Source organism: Rhinolophus sinicus, chromosome 1 (assembly GCF_057876585.1).
Source record: "Rhinolophus sinicus isolate RSI-liver-muscle chromosome 1, RSI-T2T, whole genome shotgun sequence".
Lineage (NCBI taxonomy): Eukaryota > Metazoa > Chordata > Mammalia > Chiroptera > Rhinolophidae > Rhinolophus > Rhinolophus sinicus.
In genome coordinates, this window is record NC_142501.1 from 213,635,755 (window position 1) to 213,660,374 (window position 24,620).

The following is a 24,620-nucleotide window of genomic DNA, read 5'->3' on the forward strand; positions in this document are numbered from 1 at the left end:
AGATGTGAACACCTCTCTCTTCTGCCTCTCATTCTTGCTATTGAGAGGTCAGCTGTTGATTTGGTAGCTGCACCTTTAAAAATAATGCTTTTTCCCCCTGGCTGCTTTAAGATTGGCTCTTCGTCTTTGGCTCTCTGAGGTCTCCCTGCCCATGTCTAGGTAAGTGAAGACAGAGCAGCTGGTTAACAGGATGACCCTGTGGATCCTGATCCGTGATCTACCATAGGCTGCTCAGCAGGAAGGGTTCAAAAGGCGGGCTGACACCAGCTCTGCAAAGTTCTGGACTGCAAGTTCCCTTGGTGAAAGATATCTAGGGCCAGCATGTTCTTTTCACCAGCAAAGCCATTCCCCACAGTCTGAGACCTGCCATTGCTGCATGATTAGTCCAGTGTCCCTGTTCCCTTCTGATTCCCCTATAAATACACAGAATGTCAGTTCCCTTGTCCTGGGGTGCTACCTATGATGTGACCAGTCGGGCCCAGAGCTGATACAACTTTCCATGGATGACAAGATCTTGGAGGACAGGTGATTAGACCCTCTACCTCTTAAGTTTACCTGTGAACTCCCTTCCATGCCTGCACCACATATTGTCACTCTCCCAGTTTGCTCTTAACACTAGGATTTCCTCTCATTTAATGTTTGAAACTAGATGGGTTTGGGATTTGTGGATTGATGATTTTCACGTTTGGGGAACCTCCAAGTCATTATTTCAAAATAACTGCTGTCTCGTTCTTTCTCTTCCCACTGCTCCAGATAAATGTGTGTCAGGTATTATCTTCCGTTTTCCACTTTTTGGCTGCTCAGTGCCTTATTCTGGATAGTTCTGTCTGACTTACTAGTTCTCTTTTTGGCTTATTCTATTGTTGGTAAACCTTTGTTTAACCATTAAGTTCGGGAATTTTGTAGTTCTCAGTACTAGAATTTATACTTATCTTTCTAAAGTATGCTATGTCATTTTCTATAGTTTCTAGTTTCCTGCCAAAATTTTCGAGCTTTGCAAGTTTTCTCCTTAAACATAAGCAGTTGCTGAACAGTCTGTCTCATATATTTCCATTATCTAGAGCTCGTGAGGGTGTTTGTCATGTCTGAAGCTTCTGCTAATTCTCATTTGCATTGACTCATCTTGTGCCTGGTTATCTTTGCTTGTATATTGGACATTGTACTTGAAAATTACTGTGGAAGTAATTGGAAGCTTAAAGCATTACCTTCCTCCAGGGGAGATTTCCATTTGCAAAACTAGGCTCCTTGGGACACAAGAAGTCATAGGTCACCTTCATCAAGTTCCAACTCTGAAGTCCTCTGGGCCACCCATATTAGGAAGCTGGTTAATTCCAGGTCACCCTTATTCTCAGGTGGACTGAAGCCCACAGTGGAGGGTGAACTGCCTGGGGCCCCAGTCTTGGCATGCCATGGATTTAATATCTGTTCCCCTAGCCTCAGAAATAGCTCAGCCTCAGCTTAGGACCCCAAACACCCCGACAACAGGAGCAGCCCACGTGTTTGGCTCATCTCTCTGGCTTCCAGCCCTGAAAGTTGTTTACTCTCTGGATGTTTATGTTCGCCTAGCTTATTATTTTCACCAGGAGGGTAGGTTATGTGCTCTGTAGCCCATCCTTACTGCACGTGGAAGTTCCTCCTTGAAGTGTTAAATAGGGTGCTACTGAAAGTGGTCGTTGGGAGGGTAGGAGAGAGTAAACGGGATCAACTGTATACGGTGATGGAAGGAGAACTGACTCTGGGTGGTGAGCACACAATGTGAGCTATAGATGATGGATTACAGAATTGTACACCTGAAACCTAGCTAACTTCAGTAACCATTGTCACTCCAATAAATTTAATTTTTTAAAAAGTGGTCATTGTTCTCTTATTCTTGATTTTAACACAAATGCCTCCAGGGTATACCCTCATCAGGTAAAATGCTGCTGAAAAATACATTCTATCATGCTGAAGAATTTATTGACAATAAAAAATGGGTCGAATTTGGTCAAATGCCTTTATAGCATCCATGAAAATGATCTTTTTTCTTTTGGATTTGTTAACATGACTTACATTCCTGGATTTCCTAATATTGAACCATCCATGCACTATTGAAATAAACCTCCTAGATTATATGATGTCAGTTTTTAATGTGTTGTTGGATTCTGTTTGGTAATAGTTTATTAAGGGCTTTTGTGTTAATATTCATAAGGGATTGGTTTTTTGTAGTTTTTATATAAAGTATAAGGTTTTGGTATCAATTTGTACTCACCTTATAAAAAGGATTGGATGTTTCCTTCTTTTTCTGTGTTCTGGAACGTATACATCTCATTGAAATTGTTTGTTCTTCCAAGGTTGGCTGACCTTCCCTGTCAAATCATCTGAGCCAGGTGCTTTCTTGAAGGGTAACTCTCTGATAACAATATTTCTGGGGCAGCCAGATGGCTCAGTTGGTTAGAGCGAGGGGGCTCTGAACAGCAGGGTTGCCGGTTCAGTTCCCACATGGGCCAGTGAGCTGCGCCCTCCACAACTAGACTGAAGACGAGCTGCTACTGAGCTTCCAGAGGGGCGGCTGGATGGCTCAGTTGGTTAGAGCGCGAGCTCTCAACAACAAGGTTGCCGGTTCAATTCCCGCATGGGATGGTGGGCTGCACCCCCTGCAACTAAAGATTGAAAGTGGCAACTGGACTTGGAGCTGAGCTGCGCCCTCCACAACTACATTGAAGGACAACGAATTGGAGCTGATGGGCCCTGGAGAAACACGTTGTTCCCCAATATTCGCCAATAAAAAAATAAATAAAAAAGTAACACAAAACAATGTTTCTTTAGATTTCCTATTTTACCTATAGTTAGTTTTGGTAAATTGTTTTCCTAGAAATGCATTTCATCCAGGTTTTATGTTTATTTTCATACAGTGTGCAAAGCAATTTTTTTTGCAAAGTATTCTTTACCTTTAATTTCCTCTCTCTGTGATTTTTCTTCCCTTGTAATCTCTTTTGTGCATTCATGTCTTTTCTCTTTTTTTCTTGACTAGGTTAGACATTGATTTATTTTATTGATTTTTTAACACAGAACAACATTCATATGAATTACAGTTTTTCTGTTCTATAGCCCTTAATTTCTGCTTTTGTTTCATTAATTTCTTCTGCTTTCCTTCAATGTCTTTTCTATCCTTTCTGAGAGGCTCAATTCATTTATTTTCAGGTGCTTATTTTTGTCGGGAGAACCAAGAGCCATAGATGTTCTCCTTGAGCACTTGTGTCCATGCATTCGGATACATCGGAACTGTCACCATTTTGTAGAAGTCCTGCCATTTTGGATCACAGCTCCGCCTTGACCCAAGAGAATGTTAGTAGAGGCTGTCAAAGTTCCAGGTGCCAGGGCCTTTCTGTTTTCTAATTGTTATTAATTCATAGGTTTATTTGTAATCAGATGCTCTTAACTATATTTATCTCTTATCACATTTTTTATTAGGATTTTCTTTGTGACATAGTATATGGTCAATTTTTATGCCTGTTCCACGGGCATTTGAAAAGAAGGTGCATAGTCTATCATCAGAACAGAATGTGTTACCTATGTATCAATATATAGTATGTGTATCTGTGTATGTACACACACGCATGCACACACACACCTTACCGTGCCCTTTAGGTCTGCTCCACGGGAGGTGGAGTAACTTCTCAGCACTGCCCTATGACAGCTGGACCTGTTACATGGAGAGGAGTTCTTTCTCACCGTTTCATCTTCTTGGAGAATTGTATGTTTAACATTACGTATCCTTTCTGTTTGGTTTATGCTTGCTGACCCAGATTCCATCTTGGCTGATATTCAGATTGGGACTGCTGCTTTATTTTTGTTTGTACTTTTCCTGAAATGCATTTGCAATGGTTAAATTTTAACCTTTCTCACTATGTTTTAGGTGTGTCTCCTGGAGACAGCACAGCTGGGTTTTGCCTTGTGACCCATTGTGATATCTGTCATTTTAATTGGTGAGTTACGATCGTTTGCACATATTGTATGGTATGTTTAGTCTGAGTTGTGTCAACTTATTTTCTATTACAACTACATAGACATACCTCCCCCACGACAGCTCCTTTTCTTTCCATAATGCATTCTGAAATGTCTCTCAAGGAAAAGGGGGAGAAATGTATCCAGTGAGTTGGAGCTGGAATTGTAAGTAACAGCGGCCACACCCCGGAAGGTCCACTGAAAGGCATGTGGTGGGGGGAGGGTCTGGGGGAGTCCTGGAGCTCTGGCTTTACCCTTGTCCTCAAGCTCTTTCAAAGCAACATTTGCAATGACACAGAAGGCCTGAGGCACATGTGTAAATGACAGCACACTCCGCATGCTGGACTCCCCGCCCCACTCACCTCTTAGCGCCACCACCCACCCCGCCGCCAGCCCACAACACAGAACCACTTTGTCCCTCAGCGTCCTCTCCTAGAGGCACCCCGGGCCTCCACGAGAAAGCTCATCCACAGGCCACGCCCTCTCTTTTCTCAGGGCCGCAATCACAATCTGATGAATGAATGAGTTGAAAGCCTGTTCGCAGCCTAATCCCCAGGTATGGTCAGCTGTCCCTCTTCTTCAGTCAGCCTAAGCCCAGGCCTCTTCTGGACCCCGTCTTTAACCTTTGGCCCAGTCACCGGGTCACAATGCAAACAACGGGCACCGCACAGCCCCAGAACCACAGGCCACTGGCAGAGAAGCCCTTGAACACACGCCAGGGTCAGTGAGCAGCACCTGAGGCCAAGCCCTGAGCCCAGGCTCCCGCAAACGTGCTCTTTCTGAGGTGGTAGGAATGCCTGCACACACGCTCAGCCAGGCCGCGCATGCCAACAGGTGTGCCCTCAGAAAGGTGGCATGTCAGCGGACACCAGTGTGCATGCAGACGGACAGCCTTTCTAACCCCACCCCACCCTGTCCACAGGCACAGGTGAAGCTGGAGGCCCACCCCAAGTGTCCACACGTGGGGGACTGCACATCACAGCCGTCCTAGTGGCCTTTTCTTCAGCCCAGCTTTAGTGAAAAGACTATCCAGCTGTTTAACGTAGGAAAATCTGCAGACTCATGCAGCATGTTTCAAGGTGTGTCACTGTTTATTGCCACTCAGACAGAACGATGCACCGCGCTTCTCCGTGCTTCTGGGCTCTGGCGCTGGGCTGGGCGGGGCAGCTCTTCCTTCTGGCTGGCTCCGGTGCTCACGCAGCCCTGCAACACACGCGGCGCCGGGCGTCAGCCTCCTGCCTGATGCCGGCCGGCCTCACTTTCCTGAAGTGTGAACAACACTGACAACCTTGGGGGTGCTCACCTGATGGCACGCAAGACCCTCACCTACTTGCTCTCATTTACTTCCAGGTGTGGAGGATGCCCCATTAGCACACAGAGAAAATGTCTCAGACTCATTCTCTCCTCTGCACTGCATTTGCAATCCCGTTTACCACCCAGAGCTGAGGGCCCCCGGGGCAGTCGGGTGATGGATTGGGCTCTTTCTCTGGGGTGGGGGGGGGGGATACACCCCTTCAGCTTCGGTTTCCCTGACCGGCTCCACCTCTACAGCCTGGGGTTGAGTGGGGAGCGTTTTCCAGGCAGGACAAGCTCTCCAGGGAGCAGGTGCCTTAACCCCCAGTTCCCAGAGAAGACACAGTCATGGGAAACGCACCCTGAAAGATTTTTACCACCTAAGGCTTGTTTTTATACTGAAAAAAGATAGATTAGAATGTTAGTGGATAACCTCTTAATAAGCTTCTCAAGAACAGACAAGATACGAAGCAGGATAATCCACTAGTCCAAGGAGAAAACTTCACTTGGGGAACAAAAAAAATGTCTGAATTTAATGCTACTGTAAAAAGTCTTTCCAAACCACTCTTGCATTTTCGAGAGAGAAACAGTTTTCCCTGTGAGAGCGGACTAATGAGAGAACTGATCTAGGAATCAAAAATATAAAGCAGACATATTGTTTTATGATTTGTTCTATAAGAGACTGATTTCTGAGCCTCGCCTAAAACGCTCCGTTGCTTGCAGAAGCGTTTGTCTGTGTTGGTAAGCTGTTATTTCTGGATCAAAACAGTACCAACAGCAGACATTACTGTGAGGGTTTTTCTGGCTGGGCTCAAATAGCACCTATGGCTGGCTCTTAAACTATGAAATGTCATATATAAGAAGACTTGGGGGGAAAAGCTGAAAAAAGAAAAGAAAGCTTTACCTTGATGAAGTATTTTTCTTTTAACATGTCACATTAAAAACAAAACAAAACGGCAAACCCAAAACACAAACGTGTTTTACCCTTACCCCTCTTCCAAGGAGTCTATAGAAGAAACCTCGCTTTGGTTTGCGAACTGGTTGCCACGTCGTGTCTTCTAGATCTAAGGCCACACTTTCCTCATTTACACTTTCGTTGATGTCCTTGAAACACCCCGATTCGATCATCTGCGTCACAGAAGAGCAGGACGCAGGATCAGCCAGCCTCCTCCCGGCCGGCCGTGACTCCCGTCGCTGTCCTCACTCCTACTTCCCCGCTTCCTGACCTTCCTGGGGTAAGTACCATCCTCCCCTTCCCCTCCTGCACACCCCCAGAGGGGAGCCATGGTGCAGGCTGGCCCTGCTTAGGGAGCGCGACTCGGGGCCCACAAGCCCCCACGGGAGCCAAGATGTCCACCTCCTGTGAAGGAGCCAGGGCAGGGCCATGAATACTTTGACACACACACGTATGTACAACAGCTAACGGCATTTTAAGAGGACACCAGTAGACACATAGCCGCATCCTTTCCCTTCTGTCCTAGTAACAAACCTAATCCTGCTGTGCTGAGAAGGGCGGTACCTCGTTCTGCCAGGGGATGGAGACACACCCCGTGACAAACTGGCTGTAGAAGGTGTCGTCAGTGGGGTCCAGGCAGACTCCTTTCACCGCGGAGAACTGCTCGATGTCCAGGACGTCCTTACAATAAACCGCATGAGGCTGTGCGGGGAGCAAGGAGGCACGAAGCGTGAGAGTGCGGGGACCGTGGGGACAGCCACTAAGAACAGACGCATGACACGTCTACTGTCCCCACGTCTTGGCTGAACCCCCATCTGAAGCATTTCTGCCCCTTCCCCGCGGACACGGCCAGTGTCACAGACCCGTGGGCGCCACCAGCTCCCTCATGGCTGTCCACCCACAAACCTCGTGAGGCCCCAGGTTCTGGACGGGGGCCAGGCTGAAGAAGGTGGGCCAGGGTGCTTTTGTTGGAACCGAGGAGGAGGGAGCCGTCGGCTGACCCCTGCTTCCTTCACAGAAAGCACCCCATGCAAAGTCTAAGTGAAAACTGACAGGTCCCGCTTCCCCCTCTCCCATCACAGCTCATCCAGCAGTTGGTCTCCAGCCCACAGAGGCACCGCAGGCGGTCGGCAGACCCCTCCTCTCGGACAAGAGCCAGCTCTGCTGTCCTCGGGTATGAGGGTGTCCGGTGCAGCTGCCCGGCTTGTGGAGTAAGGGACCGGCAGTGCAGGTGCCCGCAGCTGGGCTAGGCCCGGGTGACACAGGAGGTACCCTGCAGCTCTGCCAAGCATCCTACGCACATGCCACAATTTGCACACCACAGTGTGTGCTCAAAGAGTAATGTTCCCTACCATCCCCTCAAAAACTCTCATTAGTCCTTGAGATACAGTGACAAATTGAAATTGAAATCACCTAAAAATTTTACTTCCTTCAGCAATTCTTCACCTTACAGCTCCTAGCTGTTATGTGCTTCTAAATGATAGGTGATGACTTCAGAAATGATGGAAACTACTGATGGGAAAAATAGAGTACTGTTCCCCAGGTCACTGTTGGAACTACTGTGAAAGCAGCTGTCACCACAGGTGGGGACGTGGAAGCCCTCAGGAGACAGTCCAGGGGAAGGCTGGTGAGCGTTGAGCCCTGACCGAAGGCCCAGAACCCCGTATGGCCCGTCCCATGAATGAAAACTGCCTGACACGCTACCAGCAAACTCTGCTGTCCCCACGTTCTTCTGGTTAAATCCAGTAACCACCCAGAACCACCAAGCCTCTGCCCACGTTCCTCAGCACCGAGCCTGCCAGCTCTCCGTCCTCACAGAAGACTGTCTCAGGCCCGCCTTCCCTTCCCCGGACCCAAGCAGCCCCCAGAGCCTGGTGGAAAGAAGACTCTGAGACCGAAGGTTCACTGAAGGCCCTGCCTGGGCCGTCCTGGCCTGAAATGTGTTCCATTGCCTATCTGTGGAGCCTGGAGCGAGCTGCGTCGCAGACCTTGCTTCACTTCTCCGTGGCCCCAGTACCCACAGCTGTGCAAGACATGCAATAAAAGGGTAACATGTGCACAATTCAAAGGAAGAAGTTACTACTGCAAGATTCGTGGATGTAAAATAAACCTACGCCCTGACTCGTGTAACTGCAAAGACTGTAACTGCCCATCTTCCTTCCGTGCCCCCTGCAGCATCACCTCAGCGTCCCAGCTCTACAGTACACCTGTAGCAGATGGTTAAGGCTAGTCTGTTGTTTTCATCCATTTATGCTTTCACCAACAGGACTGTGGCCGGTGTCCCACCAGGCACTGACACGTGCCGGGCTGCAGGCCAAGCACCCCTTTGCGCCCCATAGCACACTCATGAGCAGGCTCAAGTGACCGCTCAGGTCCTCAGTGTGGAGCCAGGACCTGTGACACACAGTGCAGAAGTGCATTCCAGACTAAAGAAGGGAGCGTGCCAGTACTGACATCAGAAAGGGACACTGGCCACAGGGACAGCCTCACAGGGCTCCCCAAGGAGATGGGGGCTGAGGCTGCTGAGGAGGCCAGTGACACGGGCTCGGCGGCACCAGCAAGGTCAGCCCACAGCAGACACTAGGCAGGAAGCCAGAGCACTGCTGGGAAGGCCGGAGCGCAGGCCTGTGAATGGCCAGGGGCTGGAGGCGGCGGCAGCATGACAGGAGCCGCCCCGGGCTGTGCTGGGAGGGCTGTGCCGGGAGACTGCATGCTTGTGTCTGGAGGCCGAGGTCCTGAGCCCCTGGCCCCACCCCCGGAAGTCCTGGCCCCCCTGCCCCGCCGGCCGCACCGCACTCACATCAGGACAGAACGGGGGCTCTAGCATGTTCGCCTCCAGCCTCCTGAAGTTAATGTCTTTGAACACAGGATGTCGCTTCACCCCAGCAGCCCCATCGCCCTGGCAGCCCAGACGCTGCTTGGGGTTCTTGGTGAGAAGCTGTGAAGAAGCAGAGATGGAGTCAGAACGCTCCCAGGACAGAAAAGGAACTCAGCAACTCTCCCCGGTACTAACCAAAGGATTGGGGATGGCCGAGAGCACCTCCACCTAACAGTCGCTCAGATTTCCAAGCACCAATCAAACCTCACAGCTCAGATTGTGTGGACTTAGAACACGTGACGCTTCAACAAGGAGGCGGTGCAGCCCCTTCCCAGCATGCCTCTCCCTCAGAACCCTGCGAGGAGGGAGAGCTTCCTAAGGTCGGGGGCATGCCTCGCCCTCCCCCACTCCCAGCCTGTCTGACAGTCCACACGTCTTCCTGTTTCCTGTCCATTCCCACCACCCCTGCAGAATGAGCACTGGGGACAGGGTTCTAGTGTGTTTTACTCACTGTTGGGTCCCCAGTGCCTATGACAGTGCCTGTCCCATGGGAGACACTCATAAATCCTTACGACGAAAATATATGAAAAAATGTGCCCAGAAAATCCTAAGTACTGGCTTCCGGTAAGTGACAGAAGGCTTCTTTCCTTCACTTAGTATCTGGGCGGCCTTGGGCTGAGTGAATGAAATAAGGGGCACCGGTCCAGCCCCGAAGGCACATGGAGGCAAATCTGACTGAGCCTCGGGGCCTTGTCTCCCTGCTGTGACACATCAAAGAAAGAGACGGACACTCGGCAGGTGGAGTCAGGGTGCCTATTACGAGGACAGGCCCTGGCAGCCAGCTAAAGGGAAAAGAAACATGGGCAGTGAGAAAAGTGTCACTGTTTCAAAATCTGTTGGAGATTTGGAAATTGGTCAGTGACACAAGGCTCTGCTGTGTTCTGAAAAGAGACTAGTGACCTTGGCCTTGGCACCTCTCCCACTTCAGCAGCACCCTGTGAGAAAGCCACACACGAGCTCTGCTCTGCCTGATCGGAAAGCAATTACACCAGTTTTCCAGACGACGTCTGGGGCTGTCCCTACTGTCCCTTCTGATTTGAGAGGAAGCCCCACTGGCATCAGGAAGCATCCAGAAGTGACCTCTCGGGGCCTCTCCCATGCCAGCAGGGCACAGCGGCCAATAGCGTTTCCCAAGCCACAGCATGAGTGACAGTCTTAATCCCCAAGCTGTTGTGGGCACCCACCATCCTACAGATGGACTCGGTGTCCTCCGAAAACTTCCCGGAATACTCCTCAGTGTCCTCCTTCACTCGCTGCTCCACCTGCTCCCGTCTCATTTTCTCTTTGAATTTTCTGAATGGAGAATGTCCCTGAATCATTTCATATATCAGACAGCCGAGTCCCCACCAGTCAGGGCTAAATGTATAGTTTTCATTGTTGATCACTTCAGGAGCTACATAACAAACACAGGAAATTAAAATTAAATCAGGGTTTTAAAATTTCTTGTAATCAGCTCCAAATAACAGTAAAAATTTAATGTTTATGACAACATGGACGAACCTTAAAAACACGTGAAGCGAGAGAAGCTGGATACAAAAGGCTGAACAGTGTATGGTTCTATTTCTATGAAACAGGCAGAATATACGAGTCCATGGGGACAGGAAATAGATCGGAGGGTGCAGGGCGGGGGGGTGGGAGGTGAGGAACAGGGGTGACTATTGATGGGTGTGGGGTTTTGTTGGGGTGATGAAAATGCTCTGAACGCAGACAGTGGTGGCAGGAGCACAACTCTGGGAACACACTGAAATCCCCTGAACTGTATGTACACTTCAGATTGGTGGGTTTTATGGTACGTGAATTATATTTCAATAAAGCTGACATTAGAAACTGTGTACTATTCACAGAACGTGAAATGAATCACCACATTGTACCGTGGGAAAGGTGCGCTGGGGAAGAGCCCAACCTCCCGACAGGGCGCTCCCTCCAAACACACAGAGCCACACCCACGGGCGCCCCGCAGGCTTTGGCCACCTATTCCCAGCAGCAGGTGACAGCAGAGGCAGTGGGTGTTACTGCAGGACTCTGCAGAGGCCATCAGGGTCCCTTCCTCATGTCAGAGGCCACCCTGGGTCAGGCTGGCACTGCTGGGCTGGAAACTGCGAACTTATCCCTTTCAAGCCAACCGAAGGCCAGACATCCTGTTTACAGAGGTTTCGGAACCAGGAACACTATTTTACAAGGGGTCTGCGGGGACAGTGGGCATCGGGTGGCAGTGGCAGAGAAGCCTGCTGCCCTGTCCCGACCTCCCTTCACGGAGCCTCATGGCCTCTACGGGCCCCCCTCCCATCTAGGAGAGGAGGGCAGACGGAGGACCCCTTGGAGGCTGCAAGGTAGGCTGGGTCCAGACTTCAAACACCGCCTGTGCGGCCGGATGTAACTGACCTCCAGTGCGTTCACATTTGAATTTCTGTGTTCTGAGGACTCGGGCATCCAGACAGAGAGCGCAAGGATCGCTGAAGGGGTCTTTTACCTACCCATGTAGCCGACTGTTCCAACTCTTCCTCGAATTGTCCCTCCTTCTGGGATCTCCATGGCTAAACCAAGATCTGAAATCCGGATATGTCCTGCGTGTGTTCAAATACATTACACAAATCACAGGGGGGCATGCCGACACTTGAACAACAATACAAAGTGGGGAAAAACATCAAAGGAACATGGATGGTAATTTCAGCAATCTACACTCGAAAACACTGAAATCTAAAATACGCTTAACTTTTCCACACTTAGTGAAATATTATCCATTGCATTCAGTTCCACTAATGGCAGGAAATAAGACTGACGCCTGGCTACTGGTCGGGAAGCCCTTTAACCACAGAAAACCAGATGATAAGATACAAGCACTGGGCTTATTATTTTATTTCCATATAACTACCAGGTGCATAAATAAAACTATAATAAATACTACGTCAACCACAAAATAGCAAATAAACACTTTCTGTCAGAATACCAGTTGGCTTATATGCAGGGACAACAACAGACAAATAATACGGAGTTTTTCTCTAAAGAATAAATGGTAACAAAGTCAGGGAAATAAATAAACTTAAGGAACTTCACTTAAAAAACTATATTATGTTTTCATGCCTTTATATAAGAAGACTTAAACAGTTATTAAATTCCTTATGAAAACAACAAATTATAGAAAACATTCTTTTGGGAATCTAGAAAGATAAACCAGCCCTGGGACAGACACCCTGTTCAATTTATTTACCTCTGTATCCCCAGCTTTTAATATAGTACCTGGCATGGAGTAGATACTCAATAAATATTTGCTGAAGAAGTAAGTGACTCAACCAGTAAACATCTGCTGAACACTGAAAATGTGGACCCTGCCCTCCAAGGCACTGCACTGGCTTAAATCAGTCTACACCACGCCTGAGACAGAAAACGGACCTCTGGCTCGGGCTGCACCGAAGCATGAATCACGCTGTGCCCGGGGCACACCCACCCCGGGAGGCAGGAGGGCGTCAGGGTTAGAGCAGGTTCTGTAGCTGCATGGCCTGGGTTTCAGTTCCAGCTCTGCCATACTGACCACGTCTTGGTTTCCTCCTGTCACACAGCTTTTATGTATTTTGTGTTTAAGTCAAGTACGGGATTGCTGTGAAATTTTAAGTATCCCTGTCTTCTTTTTAAAAAGAGATTTTTTGAAACTACAAAATGAGCAGTAGAACTGCTGACAAAGACTCCGCGTCTGAGTACACAGTGTCAGTGGGGCTGTGGGGAAGGGGCCACTCACGCACTGGGGGTGGGGACACAGAGCAGCACAGAGCCGCGAGAGCAAGCTGGCAAACTGCGCGTGACTGGACCCTGCAGCCCAGCGCCCCCTCTCCTGTGACTCTATCCCAGCATGCACTAGGAAAGAGGGAAATGACATGTCACAAGGCCATGCACGGCCACACTGACTGACGCAGAGGCAGGCACAGCTCCCTCCCAGTGCGGCTGGTATGTCTGCAGGCAGCGGGACTACGGAACCCAGCAGGCCTCCACTTAGTTGGCGAGTGAGCTCTGTCACACAGTAAAAAAGCTACGTGGAGAAAAATGCTGTGATTATGTTACTGTCATTAGGAACTAATACAGAAGGTGACAAAACAACGTATAGACTTTTTAAGACAGGAAAAAACTGTGTTAAAATTATAATACTCTATATATACCGATAACAAAAGATGAACACAAGTCACGTTTGACTTTTGCAATTACAAGAGCTGCTCAAAGTAGTTACCATCAGCGAAATATTAATACAGTTTTTTTTCCTTTCTTAAAATGTGTGTGCACTTTTTGGCACCCTCTGTCTTTTCAGCATTGGGACAAAAACACACAAACGTGAAACGGAGAAGTTAAATGAGAATTGGAACTATTGATATGACTCTATGATGAATATTTTCTTTTTAAAAAAGAAAGAAAAAACAAGACAAATGTTTTCCCTGTTCACTGAAAGGCCCAGGAAGAACCACCAACAGGGCAGCCACAGGCACCTCGGTGCCCACACTGCGGTCTCACAATGCCACTTGGCACTCAGAAGCCCAGGGCCCTTTGGAGAAACAGATCCCAGGTCATAATCGGCACATGTGCAAGTTGGTCCTAGAACATTATCACAGCCAAAAACAAGGGGTTTAGCAGAGACGACCAGACACCCATGGGCCAAAGACGGGCCAAGCTCAACTTCAAAACGAATAATGACTCCAATGCATTGAAACATACCAACGTGTTACAGTCCATGAGTTCAAAATGGTACCAAAACAGAGAAAAACAAAACCTCATTGGTCATCTTGCAGAATGATAGAGAACGAACATGGTATACTGAAAAGTGAAAATAAAGGGAAGTAGTGTTACAGTATTTCACCTGATTTTCCTGGACAAACAAATGTTGATGAAGCAAAGTGCTTTTTTATAAATGAATCCCAACAATAAGTGCAAAAGGAATGACAGAATTTGCATATCATTTTACAATCCCGATGAAATGATGTATCTCGACATTGACCATTAAGCCACTAAGTGAAAGGGCGGTGAGAACTGAACAATGGCTAGATCAGGCTGACGACATTCGCAATCACTATCCACCTGAACACCACAAAGAGAGACGCTCAGCCATCATACGTCTCCTGATGAACTGTAACAGGACGAACGCACGAAGTCTGCCGACCCACAACCAAACCTGGACCTATTCCAGCCTCCAGGCCTAGCTACTGGCTTACAGGCAAAGCAGCCGGGGAGAGGAACACATGCAATCCAGCCAAGTCCACAACCTGGAAATTCTACTGGACAAATGTCTGTACTAGCCTGCCGGGACCGCCGTAACAAAGAGCCACAGAGCAGGGACTCAAACAACAGAAATTGACTTCCTCACAGTCCTGGAGGCGGAAGTCCAAGATCAAGGTGTTAGAAGGGTTGGCCTCTCCTTGGCATGTCCGTAGGGGACAGCCCTCTCCCTGTGTCCTCATGTGGTCGTCCCTCTGCATGTCTGTGTCCTCGTCTCTTACAAGGAACCAGTCAGATTGAACAGGACCCACCCCAGTGACCTCGTTTCACCACATTCACCTCTTTAAAGACCAGTCTCCAAATACAGTCACATTCTGGGGCCGGGGAGTTAAGGCTTCAACATGTGAATTTGGGGAGAACACAATTCTGCAGGTAATACGTGGTTTCACAAACAAATAACAAAAAGAAGCAAGGAAGAGGAACCTATGAAAGTTAAAAAAGACTCAACAAGAAAGGTATCAACCAAATGGAATGTGGAGTTCACTGAAAAGCAAATATACAACTACAAAAACATTTATGAGATAATTAAGATTTAAAGCCTATGGGATAGTAGGTGATATTAAGGAATCGTTAAATACTTTTGGGTATAATAATAGTATTGTCTTTATGTTAAAAAAATGGTATCGTTAGGATGGATGGATGGATAAATAGATAAGATAGAAGAATATGAAGTATGGGATTTCCTTTACATCATTGTCAATAATAAAATGCTACCGGTTTTTACAAAAACGCACTATCCCACTTTTTAAAAATATATCTATTTCATAAAACTGAGGCCTCTTCTATAGAAAATATAAGCATAATACAGTTTTCTTTGTTACCTCAACCACCAGCTGAATTTCAAAAGCCAAGTCCCCCTTAATTTATAAGTTTGTAAAAATTAGTGTTGCCACATTGAGGATGGTCGAAGGGTGCATGCATCTCATAACCTGGAACAGGTGATATTCAGCTTTTCTTACCTAATTCTACCGCAATAGTCAAGTTCTGCTTTACAGACAAAAGCAAACCTAACGAGCTGACTAGAAGGGAAATGAAGAGGGACTGACACAGAGAATCACGACGCTGTATGTTCCAGGGCTTACTGGTGGCAATTAGTTCTTAGGAATCTTAATTGCATGATAGTTAGAACCTAAAATCAGTTGCATTTTTTAAATCATAGAAACTAAAGTACAGCTAGGATTACTTTTTTTAAATTAAAAGGGTAGGAAGACAGGAAGAGAAGATTAAAAGTCTCCTGAAATCAAGAGAAGCAAGGTTTTGTCATTCTTTTTCTATTCTTAACTGGAAGCTGAGCAAGTCCATAGTGTGTAAAGGACAGTAACACAGTAAATACCCAGAATGCTGCTGGGCTCCTGCTTCGGGGCAGGACAGAGAAGGTCGTGGGGACCCATGCTGCTACTGACCACAACCAGAAGAGCCTAAAGATAATGCCAGAAACAGAATAAAGCCCAGAAACAGATCCACACATATAAAGACACCTGATTTATGACAAATGTGGCACTCCAAAGCGACGGGGAATAGACGATCATTTCAATGAATGGAGCTGGGTCAACTGATTACCTGTTTAAAAAAATGTATCTTAACCTCTACTTTACACCATAGAGAACAGGCAATTCCAGATGGATTATAGAAGTAAAAGGGAAAGATAAAACAATAATGTTTTTGAAAGAAAATTCGGAACATTTTGCAGTATGGGAGCAGGCAAAGGTTTCTTAAGCAAAACACGAAAAGCACTAAGCAAAATGGGAAATAATTCATACACTGGAATGTACTAAAATTAAGAATATCCTGGAACTTCTGCTTCCAACTAAGAAGAAATAACTGACACAAAACTTGGCCTCCCACCACAACTAATTTAAATACGGTCAAAATACACTGCGCCATTGGGTCCACGGCCGCCGAGGCAGTGACTCCTGAGAGCTGGGCCCTGCGGTCTTCCTGGCCCATCCTGGCATTGTACCTGGAGCGACTGTCAGACATGGCACAGGAAGGGGAACCTAAGCAGAACAGGCGGTCTCGTTATGTTAAGAAGACAAGAGACTAGAGCCCAGGAAAGATAGGTCAGCTCGAAGTTATGGGGTAAATTCTGGAGAGGAGGGGCCCATGCAGAGAAAAGATCTACAAATATCAACAAGGAGTTTCCTCACGTCCACTTACAAAATGGACAAACAAAACACTTTTGAACAAGTAGCACACTCAAATGGTACTACAGTGAACAAGACTGTGATGCAATACCGAAAGAAATCAAAGGAGCCCAGCTACACTAAAACATACACTACGTTCGTAAACTGACTCCTTCGATGTTGTTAAGATGTCAGTTCTCCACAGATTTTCTATAGATTCAACACGGTTCCAATCCGAATCCCAACTTGTGGTTTGTTTGGGGTTTTTTGCAGAAATTAAATAATATACAAAGAATACATGAAAAGGTATCAGCATCAGTGGAAAGTCTGCTCCCCCATGCTCTTTTCACTCTTATTAGTTTCTTATGACTCTTCCTTTATGTTTCTTTACAGGTAGATAAGCCAATACAAATATACGTCATTTCCCCTTTTTTACACAAAAGGTAGCAGACTATACACTGTTCTGTACCGTACTTTTTTCTAATTATCAGGATATGTTGGACATTACTCCCCATTTCCACAGAGTACATCCTCCCTTTGTAAGCCGTTTTAACCCCTGCTCTGGGCAGCAGCAGAGCACAAAGAATGAATAACCACAGGGGATGGGATAAAAAGAAGAACAAAAAAAAAAAATAAACCACAGGCTAGGAGCCAGAAGCCATGGACATGACCTTGGCAAGATACTTCCAAATCTTGGTATCACCTTCCACAGAATGAGAATCCATGAGTTTCCTCACAGGTGGCTGTTTCATGCGTAAACTCGACAGCAGGCAGGAAGCACGTGGCGGAAAAACAAAAGGAGTCTGTGCTTTGAAACTGCCGCACGGTGGCCGGCCTTTAGGATCTGGTCTCAGCCCTGCCCTCTCCCTTGTCGGGGTCCTGCTGGCCTTGTCTCATGCTCTCCACTAGGTTTCCCAGACAGCCCCAAAACTCACCTGAAGAAAGTCCCCTCCCAACAGGACTCATTCGCGTACTTGTAATACACCAGCTAGAGGCCTGGCAGGCCTGGCAACAAGTCTCGCGTTCCCTGACGCAGGTGTCACCCAGCTCCCAAGGGGCCACTCCCGTCCACTAGCACAGGGTCCCCACGGCCAGTGTAGGAGCCCACAGGGCCACCTGCGCTCCCGGCCCATGACATGTGCTCTGTAGAGGACAGCAGCATCAAGAGCAGCGCACCCATGTTTACGAGGGCAGGGAAACACACGTCCAAGGCATAAAGCGAGATGTGGGTCCACAGCAAGAAAGAGGAGAGAGAAAATGTTCTTCCTTTGACTTTCCTTTGACATGCTTCTAAAACTCAACTATTAACCAGAAACTGTGACCACCTGTGCTTCCCGTCTAAACACCGGGAATGACAATGACCTACATTACACTTCTGAAGGAGCACCTACCAGTTTCTCTGTTTGCTGTTGTTTCTATTCTGCATTAACGCTAAGTCCACAGCAACTTACTGTATCCAGGTCTGTCTAAACAAAGTCAGCGCTTTAAATGTGAAAGCTCACTCACTTACCATGATCATCGAGGAGAATATTCTCAGGCTTTAAGTCTCTACAAAGGAAGAAACAACAACAAAATGCTCCATTATTCAGAAGTCGAGTCTGCGATTCCTCAGCACTCAGCAGAAATAAGCACGGGCGTCTCTATGCTGGGAGCAGTGGCCAGACGGCAGATGAAGCCACACCTGTGGATCAAGTTAGGGGCCTTTCGTGTTGTCACAAGGCTGTGGTCACGTGGAGAGACAGGAGTCGACCTGAGGGGTACACCTGATGACAGTGTAAAGCGGGCCTTCCACCACACTACCCACTTCACCGAAGGCATTTCAGTGATGAAATGTGCAGCCCAGTGTCAGGAATGAGTCTTCAAATTCTCTTACCATTAGCATCCTTTGAAAAATGACAACCGAACAGTCCCCATATTAGAAGAACTCAGTTTGGGAGCCAGACAGACATGGATTCAAATCCTGGCTCCGCCCCTCATCAGCTGTGTGACCTTAACCTGTCTCCCCTTACTGTCTCCCCTGTAGAATGGCGTGACCGACACCCACGGCGCCTCCAGCCACGCAGGGCGCGAGTGAGGCCAGCAGCAGAGACTGTATTGCAGTCCATTGTGAAGGCACAGGGATGCCACAAACTGCCAATGAGGTAAATCACCAGGGACTAAACGATCTGAAGTGTAGTATCTCAAGTTACTTTGTTTTTTCCCTTAACAATTATTTTTCAAAGGATTTATGTTTCACTCTGGTTTTAAGTACAGTCCCATATCCCTGAGCATCCCCCCAACCTGTGGTCACATCACTGGAACCCACAGAGGAGGGAGCTGAAGCCAGCCGAGCGCCGACACCCCTGCAACACGGGGAGGGCAGGAGGAGGACGTGTCAGAAAAGCCCCAGAACAAGAGCCCGCAGCGCACCCACAGGCTTCCGTCAGTGCAGAGCCTCCTCGGTCAGAAAGCAGACGCAGGAAGGGAGAAGCTCACGGAGATGTGACTACATGAGCGAGACACCCACGTGCTGTCACTGGCCTCTGTGGGGAGACGGACGGTGGTGGAAGGGTGGGAATGGCAGCTCTGGGTTGCATTTTCTGGCCACGTGCACGTGCTCCTACATCATCGGGTGGCATGATGAGCATTTTTGTTTCTCCTTTTTTCTTTCTGTATTAAACAAAAACCCCAAACCCTCACCGTCTAAGTGTGGGCCAGGACCCCTGCAGAGAGGAGGAGAATGTAAGTCGTGGGCCCACCGAACCCCTGCTGACTCGAGCCTGCATTGCACCTGGTCTTCGCCCTTGAGTCACCAGGTCACGGAGCTGTCCCTCCAGCGCTACACCCAGCTGGCACAGTGCACTGCCGAGAGCTGGCTCTGAAGGGACGCACTGCATACAGCACTCAAAACAACAGGAGTGATAATACCCACCAGCTAACCTACCGAGTGCTCACTAGGCTAGGCCTTGTGCTGTAACCGTCACAAGCTCTCCATGGAGCAGCAAAGGGGCCACGCGGAGGCTGAGTGACAAGCAGACACATCCCAAAGTCGTACTTGCTCCCGCCCCACCCCCACCCCACGTACCATGTGTGTATCGGCACCAGAGGGTCACAGTTTCGGGCTACCAAGTGGTGACGTTTCTCGAACCTCCCCTCAGAAACAACTTCTCCAGGCTTTAATCAAAGTAATGGTTCTCTGGCACCATGTCCCAGGCGGGCACAGGGTGTCTGCTGTGTGGAGGGCACTGGACACGGCCTCATCACTGTCAGGCCAGGTGTCCCCAACTGTCAGGTGAAGGGGTTCACTGGATGACCTTCTCAGCTGCTTCTGGTCTGAGAAGAGCTGACTGAATCTTAGGCCAGCAACACAAACACGATGGTCTGACGGAAGCCGGGAACTAGAGCGAGTCCGGGTGCCTCCCTACCCGGGACAAGCCCGCGCCCCATGTTGTCCTGCTGACCTGGTGAGACGTGGATGTGACGTGTGGTGCGCCCCTGTGTTAAGTCATGTCCTGGTCTGCCAGAAGCTCGTTTTGCTGGCTTCGTGCCCCTCCTCCTGACAAAAGTGTACTTTCCCACCTAGATCCCATCTCCCAACCTGCTCCCGGGTCAGGAACTGTCACAAGGTGGCAAACTGAAGATGAGTTCTGGAGCCTGAGGCTCGAAGCGCTCGCTGCCTGGCCCCGGCTCACCGCCCACCTGCTCCTCCTGTGTCCCTGCCCACGCCTGTCCCAGTGCCCTGCTCTTCTCCGGTGCCCCTCTGCTGCCCACGGGTCCTGCCAGTTAGCAGCCTGTGCTGGGGAGTGAGGCAGAACGAGGGCAGAGAAAAGCATGGGCCGGCATGGCCACAGCTAAGGTTTCCAGAGCTGAGGCTGAACCGGAACTGCTATGGCTGAAATATAGAGAACATGGTCTAGAAAAGCAGCTCCACTCCAATCAAAAGCCACCGCAGCATGTTCCCGGCAGGGGTGGGACGAGAAAACTGCTCCTCTGAGTGCTGCCCAAACCTTGACAGGCGAACCTGCTGTTGAGAGTCTGGACATCAGACAAGGACCTGCACGCGGGATTTCCGCTCCCAGGCCCCGCTTCACTCTGCCCAGAGCACCTTTCACAGTGATGGCTTAGAGCCAAGCAGAGAAGAGCCAGTGACCTGCGCCCCCACCAGCTGTAAGCCACAGGCGCTGCTAGTTTCTGCTCACCTGGAACAGACGGCAGTCAGTCCTTCCCCTGGCTCAACAGCCCCCCCCACCCCGCCCCTTCTAGGATCTGTTAGTAATACATCTTGTGACTTTCCTTCCTTTGTGTGGTGTACTAAAACTGCACCTTCCATCAAAACGGCCCAGGTGTTCTTGTCCCCAAAGTGGGAGCTGAGATGCAGGTCATAATCTGCATATTCTTAATTTACTATACCAGCTACGGCCCCCAACACAGGGGGAAGGGCAGGCCCAGGGAACAAAGGCAAAAGTCACTTTGCTTCACCCCCAAGTGTCCCCTTAAACATTCTTCAAGAACATATTCTCGCTAGACTCAGGGCAGGACTCGGAGGTCCCAGTCAATCTGGGCCCGTCCAGAAAGGCGGACTTGCCCGAGAGAGCGGCCAGGAAATGGGTTTGTTAGGCACTACTGTTTTTAGAGAACCATACACTTCTAATCTAGAAGAATGTGGGTCATATACAGATTAATACTTCTTAGAAACACTGAAATCTGTCGTTCCTACTCTACATAAACTTCCATGTTTCAAAAGGGTGGAAAACAGCGATGATCCTTTGAAGCACTTCTCGTACCTGGTAACTATACCTCACTTCCGCGCTCGCTTGCACATTGCTCTTCTACCCTCTAGGGTGCAAGCTTCCCGAGGACAGTGACCTCAAAACTGGATGTGTCCCCTAAAGTGTTCTAGCACGCAGCATGTACACATCTGGGGCTCAATACAGATTTCTGAATGAATGAATAAATCTTGCCGCTACTGCTAAATCTCACGTGAGAACGGTAATCTACACTGTCCAACGGCCTGTATGACCCAGTTCACTTCTGAAGGAATTAGAGGTCCAGCGCCCCCTCACCATATTCTCCTGCACACCAACCCCCTCTCCTTTACACAGTGGGAAGGTGCCATTTGCTTTTCGAGCCACAATTCATTCATTACAGAGAGATCCAAGTCACAGCTAAACATCCACTTCCCAACTATAGCATTCCAGATGGGTGGAAATTTCATGATTCCCAACTTGTTTAATTAAAAAAGAGTCAAGTTTCTTGGGAAATGTAACAATCCAACAAAGTTGCCAAGAAAAGGTTCAGGTTCCCCCCCTTGGGAAAAGAGCGAGGCATGAAAGACAGATTGCAAGACCTCGCTGGCCCATCACTCACTCACCAGGGAGGTGACAGGAGACAGTGTCTCATATGTAAATGGATGTGATATCTCACAGACCACGGGAGGATGAAATGACAACATATGCCAAGTGCTCAGAAATGTAATGTGTTCTATAAATAAATATTAGCGCCTATTTTCAGCACAGCTAGCAGCATTTTTGTGATTCACGTCACAGTGGGCGGTTTTCTTTCAACGCAGTGATACATGGGAACAAAGCCAGGGGCATGCACAGTGCAGTGTGCTCCTCGGTGCAGAGGTCGCCATGTCTAACCACATGTGGGCATCCGGTCATGGTGGATTCGTGACCTCAGCAGTTCAGCAGCCTCCAGGGACATGCTGTTTGCAGAAGACTCGAGCCACAAGACATTATCCAGAACACGCCTGCTCCTCCTGAAGCAGCAGACTGCATCCTTCCTCTTCCAGGAGAGCAGGAGGCGGGAGCTCAGGCTTTCCGTAAGTTTACATCTTAAAAACCCACTAAACATAAACACACTGCCAGCCAAAGGACAGATAGAGAGCCAGGCCACCCCCTCACCCCTTTGTTTTAGAGATCTTGGTTGACTTGTGGGGTCACTTGCTTTTTCTCTTCCCACACTTTAAATTCCCCTCTTACATTTAAAATGCACCAATAAAGAGTGAGCCAAAAAGTGGAAACAATCGAAAATGTCCATCAACTGGCAAATGCATAAACAAAACGTGGTCCATCCAGACAATGGACTATCACTCCACCATAAAAAGAGGGAGGTGCTGGTAAATGCTAAAACATGGATGAACCTCAAAAACATTATGCCAGTGGACAGAGGCCAGACGCAAAAGGCCATATACTGCATGATCCTATTTATGCGTAATGTGCAAAAAAAGTACATCTATAGAGACAGAAAACTGGGGTCCCACTTGCCCAGTGTGAGCTCCTCTTTAAAGGTACATGACAGAAGACGACACACGTGGTTACTGGCACAGTTTGGAAGCTGACCTTTGGGAACATGATAGACAGGGGTCACTGGGTCAAGGCCACTATGGGCATTGTCAGCCCCTGCCCCATTTATTATCTGTTTTATGTTTTTCTATTGTTTCTGAAATTGCTAGAAAATACAATGAAATTTAAAACTATTTTTTTAATTGTGAAAAGATTTCCTCTATCTAGTTAATGAACACATCCATTACCTATTTATTTTATTCTTTTGGTGAGAACACTTAAGTTCTACTCTTGGCAAATTTCAATTATAAGACTATAGTCAATTTCAATTATATCAGCCACAGTCAGCATGTTATACATGAGCTCCTCGGACCTTATTCATCTTATAGCTGAAAGTTTGTACCCTTTGACCAACCTTTCCCCATTTCCTCCACCTCCTAGCCCCTGGCATTCACTTCTGTACGCTGTTTCTATGAGTTTGACTTTTTTTTAGATCCCACATATAAGTGATATCATGTAGTATTTGCCTTTCTATGTCTGATGCTCTCGAGGTCCACCCATGCTGTTGCAAATGGCAAGACTGCCTTCGTTCTCATGGCTGAGTAATAGTCGAGACTGTGTGTGCAAATTTACATACCACCTCTTCTTTATCCATTCATCCACTGACGGACACTTAGGTTGTTCCATGTCTTGCTCTTGTGAATAATGCTGCAGTGAATGTGGGGGTGCAGACATCTCTTCAACATCCTGTGTATATTTCCCTTAGACATACACCCAAAAGTAGACTGCTGAGTCGTATGGTAGCTCTATTTTTAATTTTTTGAGGAAACGTCCTACTGTTTTCCATAGCGGTGAAACTGAAAACATTTTTAAAAGCCAATTCTTTAAAATTTTCATAGTTTTTAGCCATATCCACGTGCATACATACTGTACGTTGTTATAAAAAATAACTCTGGTAATTTAGAAGACATTACACTATCAAAACAATAGAAAGCAAAATACAGCATCCCCAGAGAGGCTGCAAACATGGAAGAACGTTGATTTCCTGGCCAGCCAGGACCTCCCTGAGGCTGCAGGTTGGTCTGGGGAAAGCTTTTACATGAAAAGAAAATGCCACGCAGAAACGCAAGTGCCACTTACTAGGGAACTGGTTATTCCCAGGTGTCAGTATGTAGGACAGTGGCGGTGGAGCACTCATGGCGCCTGATCCCAGCTAAGAGCACTTAGGTTCATCTGATTTTACAGAGACGATATTCCTAAGTTACTTTTTAAAAGACATTCAAAGGCAACAGTTTCCTTTTAGACTTTTGCATAATAAACAGGCAATTGCATGTCATGTAGGAGTTTGAGAGTGAAAGCACTTGGCTGGCCTTTAAATGTGCACGCGTCTGCACGCGTGCGTACGTACACACACACGTGTGCATGTTTTATTACTGTTGTTCTGTTTTCATTGAAAAAGGTTGGACTTCCTGAATAAGTGGTGGTTTTACACTGAAAAGTATGATACTTTTCTTCCCTCAAGATTCTCTCCCCACACGTACACTTTACTTCATTCACTTGCTTTTTGTCACTGAGTATTTCAGACAAAGCCAGTTATAGGTAGAGGTAGGTACCTAAGGGAATGACAACCTACCAGAACCTAAAACTACAGCCTGTGGCACTAACAGCGTGCGCGACCCCGTTGGGTGAGAGCCCGCTCCCTGGGCCTCCTGCTGTCCGCTGCCTTAAGTGCTGCCTGGGCAGCCGTCAGCCCAGGAATGCTCCTGAGTCTTCTTTGTGATCTGTCGCCATGTTGTGTCAGGCAGTTACCTGAACGAACAGCACAGGACTACAGAGGCCCCTAGGCTGCGATGGCTCTACTGACTTCT

The 24,620-nt window shown here is 48.0% G+C and overlaps 1 protein-coding gene across 11 annotated transcripts in view; it reads right to left on the reverse strand.

Annotated features, from left to right (window-relative positions):
* Nucleotides 1-5,052: 5,052 nt before the first annotated feature.
* The window catches only part of GRK4 (G protein-coupled receptor kinase 4), a 57,954-nt gene continuing 38,386 nt past the window's right edge, over nt 5,053-24,620 (reverse strand). For 6 of the 11 annotated variants that reach the window (XM_019711513.3, XM_019711516.3, XM_019711518.3 and 3 more), the window contains 7 exons: nt 17,997-18,034; nt 11,585-11,674; nt 10,295-10,503; nt 9,033-9,170; nt 6,797-6,934; nt 6,268-6,405; nt 5,053-5,187 (listed from right to left, as the gene is read on the reverse strand). In XM_019711513.3, coding sequence (XP_019567072.2) covers nt 5,086-5,187; nt 6,268-6,405; nt 6,797-6,934; nt 9,033-9,170; nt 10,295-10,503; nt 11,585-11,674; nt 17,997-18,034 — 853 coding nt within the window. In that variant the 3' untranslated portion in view covers nt 5,053-5,085. Of the gene's footprint in view, nt 5,188-6,266; nt 6,406-6,766; nt 6,935-9,032; nt 9,171-10,294; nt 10,504-11,584; nt 11,675-17,996; nt 18,035-24,620 lie in introns of those variants that run through there. The other 5 variants (XM_088793176.1, XM_019711517.3, XM_088793193.1 and 2 more) reach the window with 5 other exon arrangements.